We start from the raw sequence: 13431 nt of genomic DNA, 5'->3' as shown, positions 1-13431 counted from the left end.
ACATACCTTTGCTGTGACTCAAGGAAAATCACATACTACCTTTTGATTGTGGAATTCGATTAAAAGTTCCTTGAGATCCTTGCACCTCTTAATATTGCTTCTGTGGAACACTCCTGGCTTCTCAATACAAATAGAGCTCAAGATAAACACAGGCATCATTTCTATCAAGCAACTTCTCAAAGATGCTTCACACCCTCTCTCTTCTCGCTTTACTCTCCACCGCCTGGACTGCTTCGCTCACCTTGTACGAGCACGGCAACCGGGGTGGCAAGTCAACAACTCTGACTGGACCAACACCTTTTTTCGGAACGGAGTGGAACGATATCGTGTCGAGCCTAGTAGCAGACGGAGACTGGGAAATATTCACAAACGCGAACTACCAAGGGGATGGGTTCACTGTCCAAAGTGGTGTAGTCTACGACGATTTGAGTATTTACAACGACGATTTCTCCTCAGCAAGACCAGTAGGTTCAGCAAGAGTACCCTTGCTCAAAGTATGGGGGAATCTGGATTACACAGGAGACTATAAGGAATACACGGAGGAGAAATGGTTCTTGTTTGCTTGGAACGACAAAATTAGATCGGTGTGCGCTTCAGTATGTGACTGGGAGCTATACGGTGACTCTAACTACAGGGCAGAAAAAAAGGTGATCCAACAGGGCGTGTGCACTAGCTTAAGAACCAGCAGAATCAATTTCGCCAATCAAGCTAGTTCTATTCGACCAAAATGTTAGAGCCACGATCTTTGGAAATGTCTATTGATGCCCAGATACGAAATATCGGATGTCATCGGAGCAAACGATGGAAGGATGGAGGTAGTTGCTAGCATTTGGACCAAAACTCTGTCTGCTTCATCTTTTTAGATATTTTACACCCGTTCTTAATTTTATCTATCTCTTTAATTTGTCAGTAAACCAATAGTATTTTTCTTATAATTAGTGATATGCTTGTCTCATTTGTTCGTGTTAGCATTCTAACGCACTGAATTGATCAATTAATTATTCTTAAAATTATCATATTATATAAGTACGGAAAATAAATCTTATAAATTTGTCTTAACCGAACAGACACATCGATCATAGACTAAAAGTGGCACACAGCATAAACATGTCATGATTCAAAAGTGGTCACTAGCCAGCTACTTGAAAAGCTCCCTCTTGGTCGTCCAATACGTCAAATTAAGATTGGCTAGTACCATGTGGTCACTAGCCGGCTACTATCTGTGCTCATTAACGTCTCACTATCTTACTATATTACTATATTGATATATATTATAGATAAAGCGAGACGGTATAATGTTGCAATTTTACTGACACCACGACATCAATTTTACGAGATTTCCGGCAAAAACCGTATGAAGAAATAAAGAAATCACAAAATAATCGTTGTCTCTTGATACCACTTTAGAGTTAGACGGGTTCCAGCTACTCCAGCTACTTCTATCTAGAGAACGTGTTAAACTTAATACTGCTGTGTAGATAGGGGGAGGGGGCGGGGGGGTCATGAGTATTTTTGAGAATTTTTGAATCTGAGAATTTGATCATTTTCACCGGGAATTCACAAAAATGTCTCAAAAATTATTTTTGAATCTGAGAAATACAGCATGGATTTCTCATTTTCCCAAAAATTGTCCACTCAAAAATAGTGATATACCAAATCATTCTTCATATCAGTGCAATGTGGTCCAAAAATACTCAAAATTTATTTTTGAGAATGAGTTTTTTTTCACCTCTCCTGGAAACCCCCCCACCCCCCCCCCCCCCCCCCCCCCCCAGGTCGTGATAAACTTTGTAAATGTAATCTTAACGGGAGCTGATTGAGACAGTTGATCACTACAAGTTGGTGATCAGCTAACCTTAGACTCTATAACACAATTGAAGATAATCTGATAATGGCGCTGCATATAAGCCTGCAATTTACCCATATTTGTTCATGATTTTATGAAACCGAAAATCAGTTTTTCGCCAATAACTGAAAAGGCATATGGTACTTCTTAAATCACATATAAATGTGCCAATTGTGGTTCTTTTGCAGTCTATCCGAAGACTCATGCCGAACTAGAGTCCCGGTAGCGTACTCTAGTTTGACAAATAATTTCTGCTTGTAATCCAACGGCTATTGCCGGGTCCTCATAATAGTATCACAGGGTTCAATGGCAGATACAAATTTTCTAACATATAGCAACCAGCGGTTAGAAATTCCAGAACCTTTCAGTATAGTTTTAATTTTCCTGTTTGCCACTCAGTTCTGGTCCAGCTTACAGGAAAATAGATTGATATCCTACTGTTTCCGGTTCAGCAGCCAAATCTCTAGACCGGTACTCGGTTACTAGTCGTTTGTGATAATATAAAGTGTGGTATGTGGTAGATATTTATATAGCGTATTCTACAATCTAGATCTATAAAACGGAGTACGAGTTACTACGTTAGTCTTTTATCTCTCCGCTAAGTCTGCAGTTCTGCTAACTAACAATAGAGTACGGTAAATTTTACACCTGTACAGCATTGGATAGAGGTTAAAAGCACAAGAAATGTGAGACTTAATACTTAATACAACTTTAACCCGGTGATTGGGTATTAGAATTATAGCCCGCGATAAGCACATTAACATCTGACTAGTGACTAGTGACTAGTGACTACTGACTAGTGACTAATGACTATGCTCCTTATCGAAGGGAGATGATAAAGCACATCGTCAAGACACCTTTCCATGTTGCACATTATCAAGTAAGATTATCAGCGCGATAATGTTTACTTAACTAGAGCTCAAGACAAACACAGGCATCATTTCTATCAAGCAACAAAGATGCTTCACACCCTCTCTCTTCTCGCTTTACTCTCCACCGCCTGGACTGCTTCGCTCACCTTGTACGAGCACGGCAACCGGGGTGGCAAGTCAACAACTCTGACTGGACCAACACCTTTTCTCGGAATGAAGTGGAACGATATCGTGTCGAGCCTAGTAGCAGACGGAGACTGGCAAATATACACAGACGCTAACTACAAAGGGACTGGGTTCACTGTCCAAAGTGGTGTAGTCTACGATGATCTATATCAGTACAACGACGCTTTCTCCTCCGCAAGACCAGTAGGTTAACTTGATGCCCGGATACGAAACAGCGGATGTCATCGGAGCAAACGATGGAGCTAGTTACTAGCATTTGGACCAAACCCTGTCTGCTTTATCTTTTTTAGACATATTTGATATTACACCCGTTCTTGATTTTATCTATATCTTTAATTTGTCAGTAAACCAATAGTATTGTTCTTATAATTAGTGATATGCTTGTCTCATTTGTTTGTTCGTGTTACGCACTGAATTGATAAATTAATTAGAATTCTTAAAATTATCATATTATACGGAAAATAAATCTTATAAATTTGTCTTAACCGAACAGACACATCGATCATAGACTAAAAGTGGCACACAGCATAAACATGTCATGATTCAAAAGTGGTCACTAGCCAGCTACTTGAAAAGCTCCCTCTTGGTCGTCCAATACGTCAAATTAAGACTGGCTAGTACCATGTGGTCACTAGCCGGCTACTATCTGTGCTCATTAACGTCTCACTATCTTACTATATTACTATATTGCTATATATTATAGATAAAGCGAGACGGTATAATGTTGCAATTTTACTGACACCACGACATCAATTTTACGAGATTTCCGGCAAAAACCGTATGAAGAAATAAAGAAATTACAAAATAATCGTTGTCTCTTGATACCACTTTAGAGTTAGACGGGTTCCAGCTACTCCAGCTACTTCTATCTAGAGAACGTGTTAAACTTAATACTGCTGTGTAGATAGGGGGAGGGGGCGGGGGGGACATGAGTATTTTTGAGAATTTTTGAATCTGAGAATTTGATCATTTTCACCGGGAATTCACAAAAATGTCTCAAAAATTATTTTTGAATCTGAGAAATACAGCATGGATTCCTCATTTTCCCAAAAATTGTCCACTCAAAAATAGTGATATACCAAATCATTCTTCATATCAGTGCAATGTGGTCCAAAAATACTCAAAATTTATTTTTGAGAATGAGTTTTTTTTCACCTCTCCTGGAAACCCCCCCACCCCCCCCCCCCCCCCCCCCCCCCCCAGGTCGTGATAAACTTTGTAAATGTAATCTTAACGGGAGCTGATTGAGACAGTTGATCACTACAAGTTGGTGATCAGCTAACCTCAGACTCTATGACACAATTGAAGATAATCTGATAATGGCGCTGCATATAAGCCTGCAATTTACCCATATTTGTTCATGATTTTATGAAACCGAAAATCAGTTTTTCGCCAATAACTGAAAAGGCATATGGTACTTCTTAAATCACATATAAATGTGCCAATTGTGGTTCTTTTGCAGTCTATCCGAAGACTCATGCCGAACTAGAGTCCCGGTAGCGTACTCTAGTTTGACAAATAATTTCTGCTTGTAATCCAACGGCTATTGCCGGGTCCTCATAATAGTATCACAGGGTTCAATGGCAGATACAAATTTTCTAACATATAGCAACCAGCGGTTAGAAATTCCAGAACCTTTCAGTATAGTTTTAATTTTCCTGTTTGCCACTCAGTTCTGGTCCAGCTTACAGGAAAATAGATTGATATCCTACTGTTTCCGGTTCAGCAGCCAAATCTCTAGACCGGTACTCGGTTACTAGTCGTTTGTGATAATATAAAGTGTGGTATGTGGTAGATATTTATATAGCGTATTCTACAATCTAGATCTATAAAACGGAGTACGAGTTACTACGTTAGTCTTTTATCTCTCCGCTAAGTCTGCAGTTCTGCTAACTAACAATTGAGTACGGTACATTTTACACCTGTACAGCATTGGATAAAGGCTAAAAGCACAAGAAATGTGAGACTTAATACTTAATACAACTTTAACCCGGTGATTGGGTATTAGAATTATAGCCCGCGATAAGCACATTAACATCTGACTAGTGACTAGTGACTACTGACTAGTGACTAGTGACTAATGACTATGCTCCTTATCGAAGGGAGATGATAAAGCACATCGTCAAGACACCTTTCCATGTTGCACATTATCAAGTAAGATTATCAGCGCGATAATGTTTACTTAACTAGAGCTCAAGACAAACACAGGCATCATTTCTATCAAGCAACTTCTCAAAGATGCTTCACACCCTCTCTCTTCTCGCTTTACTCTCCACCGCCTGGACTGCTTCGCTCACCTTGTACGAGCACGGCAACCGGGGTGGCAAGTCAAAAACTCTGACTGGACCAACACCTTTTTTAGGAATGAAGTGGAACGATATCGTGTCGAGCCTAGTAGCAGACGGAGACTGGGAAATATACACAGACGCTAACTACAAAGGGACTGGGTTCACTGTCCAAAGTGGTGTAGTCTACGATGATCTATATCAGTACAACGACGCTTTCTCCTCCGCAAGACCAGTAGGTTAACTTGATGCCCGGATACGAAACAGCGGATGTCATCGGAGCAAACGATGGAGCTAGTTACTAGCATTTGGACCAAACCCTGTCTGCTTTATCTTTTTTAGACATATTTGATATTACACCCGTTCTTGATTTTATCTATATCTTTAATTTTTCAGTAAACCAATAGTATTGTTCTTATAATTAGTGATATGCTTGTCTCATTTGTTTGTTCGTGTTACGCACTGAATTGATAAATTAATTAGAATTCTTAAAATTATCATATTATACGGAAAATAAATCTTATAAATTTGTCTTAACCGAACAGACACATCGATCATAGACTAAAAGTGGCACACAGCATAAACATGTCATGATTCAAAAGTGGTCACTAGCCAGCTAATTGAAAAGCTCCCTCTTGGTCGTCCAATACGTCAAATTAAGATTGGCTAGTATCATGTGGTCACTAGCCGGCTACTATCTGTGCTCATTAACGTCTCACTATCTTACTATATTACTATATGCTATATATTATAGATAAAGCGAGACGGTATAATGTTGCCATTTTACTGACACAACGACATCAAACCGTATGAAGAAATAAAGAGATCACAAAATAATCGTTGTCTCTTGATACCACTTTAGAGTTAGACGGGTTCCAGCTACTCTAGAGAACGTGATAAACTTAGTCACATGATACTGCTGTGTAGATAGGGGGGGGGGGGGGGGGGGGGGATCATGAAAAATTATTTTTGAATCTGAGAAATTCAGTATCGATTTCTCATTTTCTCAAAAATTGTCCACTCTAAAAACATTTTTGAATCTGAGAAATCAACATGCGGATTTCTCACTTTCTCAGAAATTATTTTTGAATCTGAGAAATTCAGCATCGATTTCTCATTTTCCCAAAAATTGTCCACTCAAAAATAGTGATATACCAAATCATTCTTCATATCAGTGCAATGTGGTCCAAAAATACTCAAAATCTATTTTTGAGAATGAGTTTTTTTTTCACCTCTCCTGGAAACTTTTCTCAGTGAGAGTGAGAATTTGGCATTTTCGTCGGGACTCTCAAAAATGCTCATAGTCATTAGTCATGCCAGCAGGACAGATGTCGCCCGATCATAAGATTATGCTTCTTAGATCACCTATTGACGGGGCATGTTTTACATTTTCTTAATGTCCTGCTAGTTTGTTGACCAGCCTCATAAAGCTAGCTCCATGAGGCTGGGAAGTGGGCAGCATACGTACAATTTATCGCATATTCTTTACACACCAACCTAACCAGCTGAGATTGGGCGACATCTGTGATCTGTCCGACAGCGACATCTGTCCGACTCAGAAAATAGGTTATTGGGACGATTTTCCTACCGTACGATTTTCTTGAAACTTTCCATAAAGTATGATGGTTATAGGACGGATAATCTGTGTAAGTTTAAGCGAGTTTCTATGTGCCAAATTTGAGATATCACCTCAAACACAAAAAATATTCGGTGGTTTGCAGTGTTTCCAAGGAACATATCTGGAGATCCAACAATACGATTGTCTAGAAACTTTCTAGATAGTAAGATAGCTTTAAGACAAATAATTTGTGCAAGTTTGGGTGAATTTATATGTGCCAAATTTGAGATATCACTTCAAACACAAAAAATGTGCTGTCGGACAGATGTCCTGTTACCTGCTAGTCATTATAAGTGACTAGAATAAGTAAGTTAAAGTTAAACATACGTTATGACGCTCCTGACTTCTCCATCGATTTGTGTCAGCCAGATAGAGGTTTCAACTTTGGTAGAAACTTCAAATCTCATTTGTAGATAGTAACCATATCCAGTCTGAAGCAATGATGGTTATGTGAACATTTTGAAAATTGTACATCCAATGGATCTGGATTATGCATACTCATAATCAATTGGATAATTTATAATAAAATTCACACGAATCAATTGTAAAAGTTTGTGAAATCAAATAAAAAACAATGAAAAACTATTTTTAAAAATGTATAAAAACAAACTGACGTCTTCATAGCACTCGTTGAATATAATGAAGCACGAGGACTGTCGCTTGCATGTAAATCTATCGGCAAACTGTGCAAAGTAAGCGTCCATTGAGGTCTTCACATCGTTAACCTCAGCTGCATTCTTGCACCTAAAAAGGAACAGACTAGAAGAGGAGGAATAAAACTAAAGCTTACAATTTAGACGGGTCTGAGAAGGGACTAGATAAATGATTTTTGATTTTCGTACATAAATAAGGGGAAAGAAATGAGTTACCTTATCGGATGTTATTTGATCGGACATTAAAAGGAACGCTTGAAGGACGCAGGTATTCATTTAATATATTTAATTTAACTACCTTGTCGGACTTTATTTGAACGGACATTAAAATGACCGTTAGGGTCTCCAGTGTCCAATTAATATCCGTTCAAATAAAGTAAGATAAGGAATGTGATCACTTATTAGTCGTGTATCAATTGTGTTATGTGGTTAATACAGCGTACGAATTACTGCATACTGGGACGCCACGAAAGCCTCTTGTTTCTCCACATAGTTTCGAATTGTTTTAACTTACAATGGAGTCTGAGGGGAGTCTGAGGGGAGCTAGACACCAAATTTTAAAGATCATTTGTCTTAATCAGTTCTAGCTTCTATTAAGATTACATACACACATAGCCGAACAACATGAGATAAGTGGATTACAACCAAACGAACGAACGAATTATAGACTTCAAGTTCGTTAAGGATCGTTTCTTGAGATACCACATTTAACACTACATTTTTGAATGATAGAATTAGGGGTTGATTTAACGAAACTTTCAGGAAATCTACGTTCAAGACTCATATCTATAATTTCTGAACTTTTTTTGACACGAATTACGTAATTTATTGAAGAGTTACATGTTGGCAGCGTCCAATTAATGTCCGATGACCGATCAAATAAAGTCCGATAAGTTAGTTCTAGTTTCCTTACATGATTGTTTCGGAAGCGAAGCTGAGCAGAAATTGGATATTGTAGAAGGCGGGTTTCGTCTTAACTGAAACAAAATTAATTTATATAAAAGTAAATGGAACGATACAACAGCATTTTTGGGTTCGAAAATTGAAAGCTGCAGTAATTCAACTATGCTTATGTTAAACTTCTAAAATGCCAATTTAGTCAAGATGAATACATATGTTTGAAGGAACAAATATAAAATAAAAAGTGGAGAGAATAGCTTACACATGCAAGTGTCAATAGCTGGAACCATGTTGGTCTTGTTCTGTAACTCCGAGTACTTTTCACTGGTCCAAAGTCCCGTCTCTCCGTTACATGTGTACGTGTTGTATCTGCAGCATTTAATGTTAAAATTTAGTGGAAATTGGACGAGGCCACGAGTGTGTACGTGTTATATCTGCAGCATTTAATGTTACAATTTAGTGGAAATTGGACGAGGCCACGAGTGTACTGTACGTGTTGTATCTGCAGCATTGAATGTTACAATTTAGTGGAAATTGGACGAGGCCACGAGTGCTTTGACCTGGTGACAGAGGCAACATGTAGGTGCGGTAATATTTCCAACACTGTGTGTGAACAAGTTAAAATGCCTGCAAAATATACTATCAAAACTTAAGTGACAATAGGAAGACTTTTTTGAGGAAAAATTGATGTACATGTGTTTTTTCAGATTTTCATTGTACATAGGCACTGAGCGCACAAATCTGACAGATAAGAACGAATATTGGCCACTGGTGCGGAAAAGTGTGATATTAGGCGAATAGTGCAATTCCGTACCAACTGCACTTACATGTTACCTCTGCCTGTCGCCTGATGATTATGATAACTTACGAGGAGTAATTTTGAGACCGAATGTAGTTGTTGCCACAAGACAGAGTGGCTTTCTCGCCAGATGCGCCTGACTCGTCAATCTTAATCTGTCCTCCATCAGGCGTGGCTAAGGCGCTGCACTTACCTAAAAGTTTATTTGAGATGCCAGTCAACAAGAAATGCGGGAATATAATAATGTCTACAAAGTTTACGCATATCCAAAATAAATACAAAATACAAAGAACGTAATAAACTTATCCATATGCATCAGATGACGATACACGATTGTTGAGAAATAAACTTTGTTACACATCACAATTCACGGCAATCTAAAGTAAAACTCGGAACTCACGGTAAACTGTGAGGGATTTCCTCATTAAGCTAGTTTCTCCGTATATGAGCTGAGCTTTGCTGGAGTAGGAAGCCCTGCAACCATACATGGCATCATCCTTCCACGTGGCTGACTTTATATCGTGCACAGTTTCATACTGGAAGAAAATATTATTTAGATATTTAGATATTTACTTTAAGGTCCTAGTATTCCACTGGCAACATGCCAACAGCATCTTGACAGGGATAAAACTATTTAAAACTATCAAAAATATATAGCAAATATATTCAGAAATGATACCCATTTTACCCATTTATGGATTGAGATAAAAATTAAAACTCACATAATCGGCACTAATCTGCTTGCCAGGATAACCTGCGGCTCCGTTAATAGTGTGGCCGTTATTGTAGATGTGAGTGGTGGGACTTGGAGCAACAGCAGTCACACATGTGAAGGCAGCACTTTGACCTATCTTCACTGCTTTAGATGATACCGTAAAACTTTCCAATCCTGCGAAGGAAAGATTGATGACACTCCATTAGAGAGGATTGATAAAAATAACCAATCGACTGAGTAGCTGTCGGGAGATTATTTACCCATTAACTTCTATTCCTATTTCAGAAAAAAGTACGAGCTGTTATGAAACTGTTGTCAAAATGCTAAACTAACCGATTATATTGATGTTCCATTTCTTTGAGTCAACAGAACCTCCCTTGAAGGTACCCGATTCAGAGTAAACTACAGTGCACTTGTACTCCGCCTCGTCCTTTACCGACACGCCATTCTGGACCATCTCGTTCGTTTTCCAAAGTCCGACTTGTGTCGTGGTGGTTACAGCGTCTTTCTTTTCTTCCCTGAAAGAAAACAATGCAGTACACTCTAAATAAGGTATAGTAGGGTTGGAGTTATCTTTTAGCTCTTATCTCAGTGAAATTTCTGATAGCAGCTCACGGTTACTAGGACACGAAGTTCTGGGACCTAATTCTTTGGGGCACGAGTGACGAGGTTACTGCAACTCAAAATATAGGGTAAAATATCCTGGCCCCTGAATGACTGTTTGTGACTGCTAAAATGACTTTTCGCAGCTGCTATTCTAAAACCTACCAATCTCCTCCACTTTTCTTCCTGTACCACTTTATCACAGGATCGGGCGGAGTGAGGTATTCACAGCGGAGAGTAAACACTCCACCCTCCAGTATGTATAGGTCCTGGTTATGCTGGGGGTGTCGCAGATCTGGAAACGGTTTGGTCAAGTTTTGAGAAAAGATCTGCAAACACTATCACTAGACGGAAATCTTCACAACGATTACGAAATTTAGCAAAGTGCACTAGAATAAGGTGGGAAGTAGTATTATCGCGTCAAATATAATTAGTTTGATGTCAATATAATATCTATCAAATTAGGTTCAATAACGACTTTCCGTAGCTTAAATAACAACTCACACAAAATAGTGACAGCTGAAGGTTTTGAGAGATATACGGTATTGGCTACTGGCTTGTCATAATTTCCACCGCACACAAAGTTTCCCTCGAAAGCAACTGAAACTTTGTGGTAGGTCAGCGTCACCGTCGTCCTTGCGAAGCCTAGACCCGATGGGGTATCCACTTTGAGCTGTTGAGATAAGTGAAATTAGAGTCACATTTTGCATGGGTGTTGATAGTAACACACCATTCAATAAAACAAATGCCAGCATTATGCATTTAGTTTTAAAAATATATAATGAGTAAACAATAACTAATAGAGATAAAATCGAAAGAAACAATTAAATTGCTATCTGTTAACCTCGTAATCCAGCGATTTTGTAGGGATGCTTTTATCATTCAACATAAGATAAGCTTTAGATGGAGGTGCGTCCTCGTAACTAGCCATAACACATTCGATAACCAGTTCAGTTCCATCGACCGCTTGGAAGGCACTTGGCCAGCTCACAAGACCTGGACAAGAGCAACAGATTAAATCGACCAGTTCAACCCTTATTTCTTGCAATAGTTTCCAAATACTAATTCACATTATAACTCGTGTGTAGTCATGACGACTAAGAATGTATTTAAACAGTCGAATACTCGGTAATTTTTTATTTGCTTTGTGAAACGAGAGTTGACAAGATATTTTAATTGATGGTGCAAATGACAAACCTTGAATAACGACGAAAGCTGTGTTGGATTCTACTGGATATGTTTTCTCGCCGACAATGTAGTAGAAAATACATTTGTAGACCCCTGACTGAGTCGCCTTGGTACCAAATACTTGCAGCGTGCTGATACCGAGTTTGTCTTCTGAGCCCTCAATTGCCGTGTCATTCGTCTGCGATTAAAAGTTATTCTATGTGGAGCCATGAATTAAAAAGGCAAAAATATGGTATTCTATAACTTTCATTAATCATTTCAATTCATCATATAAAATTGTTTTGTAATGAAAAGGGTCACTGCTAGTGTCAAACCGTTGTCGCAACCATTTGAGGGTCAACATTTCCATCGCCCTTTTCCCACCCTGCAACCATTTTAGATACAACCGGTATTTGTGCAGAACAAGAGAGGGTAATATTTTCGTTTGGGTTTGCTGTCACAGCCTGAGGATGGGTCTTGAACTCTGAAAAATAAAACGAATTTTTATTTATATTTTCTCTGACGCTGAACACGATAGAAATGTCTACAATACCTTAGCTAAGGATATCATTTGGATTCGCGAACTAATTGAAAACGCCTCTTACGCAGGACTTTGAGTGTAGTTTCTTTAGTTATAGTGCCGTAGTTAGTTTCGAAGGTACATTGCATTTTCTTATCGTTCTGATCTGTTTGTAACCCGGTCATTTTCAGGGTTACAAAATCCGATCCCTCGTTGGTCTCCCCTTTAGTGATCGTGAATCTGAGAAAGTATAGAGTTGTAATCGAAATGAAATTTCATGATAATAAAAAACACTACAATCAAAACACTACAATCAATCGTATCAGGTATGGGGAAAGTGAGTAAAATAAAAATACAATTCAAACAATTTAGTTGTCTTACTTGTCTTCAGATGCCTCCAATTTCTTGCCGTCAAATACCCAAAAGCGATTCTTGACAGCGTAAAATGTGTCCACTGTGCACGAGACAGTGAATTCAGTACCCACGCCGCCAAAGGCGTATGGCGAATAGTCAATCTCTGAAAAAAAGCTGACAGTGAGAGATAAAGTGACCATTTCTGTTAAGAAACCAATATTGGTTAACGACCAATTACGAGTTGCAGTACTTAGTGTGACTGTACAGAGAGAGAGAGAGAGAGAGAGAGAGAGAGAGAGAGAGAGAGAGTGACTGTAGATAAATTTCAAAAGTGGTCTTTAAGCGAAAAACGGCAGAACTCACGGTAGCAGTCCTGGACTGAGGATCTCCCACTGGCTAAAGTAGTTTTCTTATCGGGGCACGCTGTGCATGCAGATTGTCCTCTTTTGCTGTTGTACTCTCCAATGGGACAGGGCTCACATTTACCTGCCGTAAAGAAGTGTCCTGTATCGCACGATTCCTCGGTCAGCACTGGAAAATAAGGGGTCGTTAGTGTACTATACGTGCATTTGCTGGGACAGAACTGCAAAATTAGGGGCTGGCAGTTGTTCTCATCAAACGCATGTTTGGGACAGCACTAGACAATAACTACCAGAGAAGGTGAATGGATTTTAAAACTGGCCATCAAGTTATACTTACAAACTGACAAGAATGAGAAAATCGAGAGAATAACAATATGATGGGACGCCATTACAAATGCGAATCAGAAATGAAACGATTTCAATCAAATACTGGGGTTTTATTTGCCCATAACTTATCGACTCTAGATTTAAAATAACCAGAACGACAAATAAAGTTCCAACAAGCTTGTAGAGCTTTAAGAAATTTATATTGAGGTGATCAGTGTAAATGT

The 13431-nt window shown here is 38.8% G+C and overlaps 1 protein-coding gene across 1 annotated transcript in view; it reads right to left on the bottom strand.

Moving 5' to 3' along the window:
• The window catches only part of LOC134815920 (uncharacterized), a 20982-nt gene extending 7551 nt beyond the window's left edge, over window positions 1-13431 (bottom strand). The window contains exons 1-17 of the mRNA XM_063824528.1: window positions 13218-13431; window positions 12882-13049; window positions 12546-12681; window positions 12250-12404; window positions 11980-12128; window positions 11675-11843; window positions 11322-11473; window positions 10982-11150; window positions 10643-10772; window positions 10208-10392; window positions 9882-10048; window positions 9560-9695; window positions 9229-9352; window positions 8623-8729; window positions 8374-8437; window positions 7422-7551; window positions 7135-7238 (exon numbers count right to left, since the gene is read on the bottom strand). Of these exons, the coding sequence (XP_063680598.1) occupies window positions 7135-7238; window positions 7422-7551; window positions 8374-8437; window positions 8623-8729; window positions 9229-9352; window positions 9560-9695; window positions 9882-10048; window positions 10208-10392; window positions 10643-10772; window positions 10982-11150; window positions 11322-11473; window positions 11675-11843; window positions 11980-12128; window positions 12250-12404; window positions 12546-12681; window positions 12882-13049; window positions 13218-13269 (2297 nt within the window). The 5' untranslated portion in view covers window positions 13270-13431. The remainder of the gene's footprint in view (window positions 1-7134; window positions 7239-7421; window positions 7552-8373; window positions 8438-8622; window positions 8730-9228; window positions 9353-9559; window positions 9696-9881; window positions 10049-10207; window positions 10393-10642; window positions 10773-10981; window positions 11151-11321; window positions 11474-11674; window positions 11844-11979; window positions 12129-12249; window positions 12405-12545; window positions 12682-12881; window positions 13050-13217) is intronic.

Source organism: Bolinopsis microptera, chromosome 5 (assembly GCF_026151205.1).
Source record: "Bolinopsis microptera isolate Bmic1 chromosome 5, MBARI_Bmic_1.0, whole genome shotgun sequence".
Classification (NCBI taxonomy): Eukaryota; Metazoa; Ctenophora; class Tentaculata; order Lobata; family Bolinopsidae; genus Bolinopsis; species Bolinopsis microptera.
The sequence above is the reverse complement of the archived record's forward strand: the minus strand, read 5'-3'. Positions and strand labels throughout refer to the sequence as shown.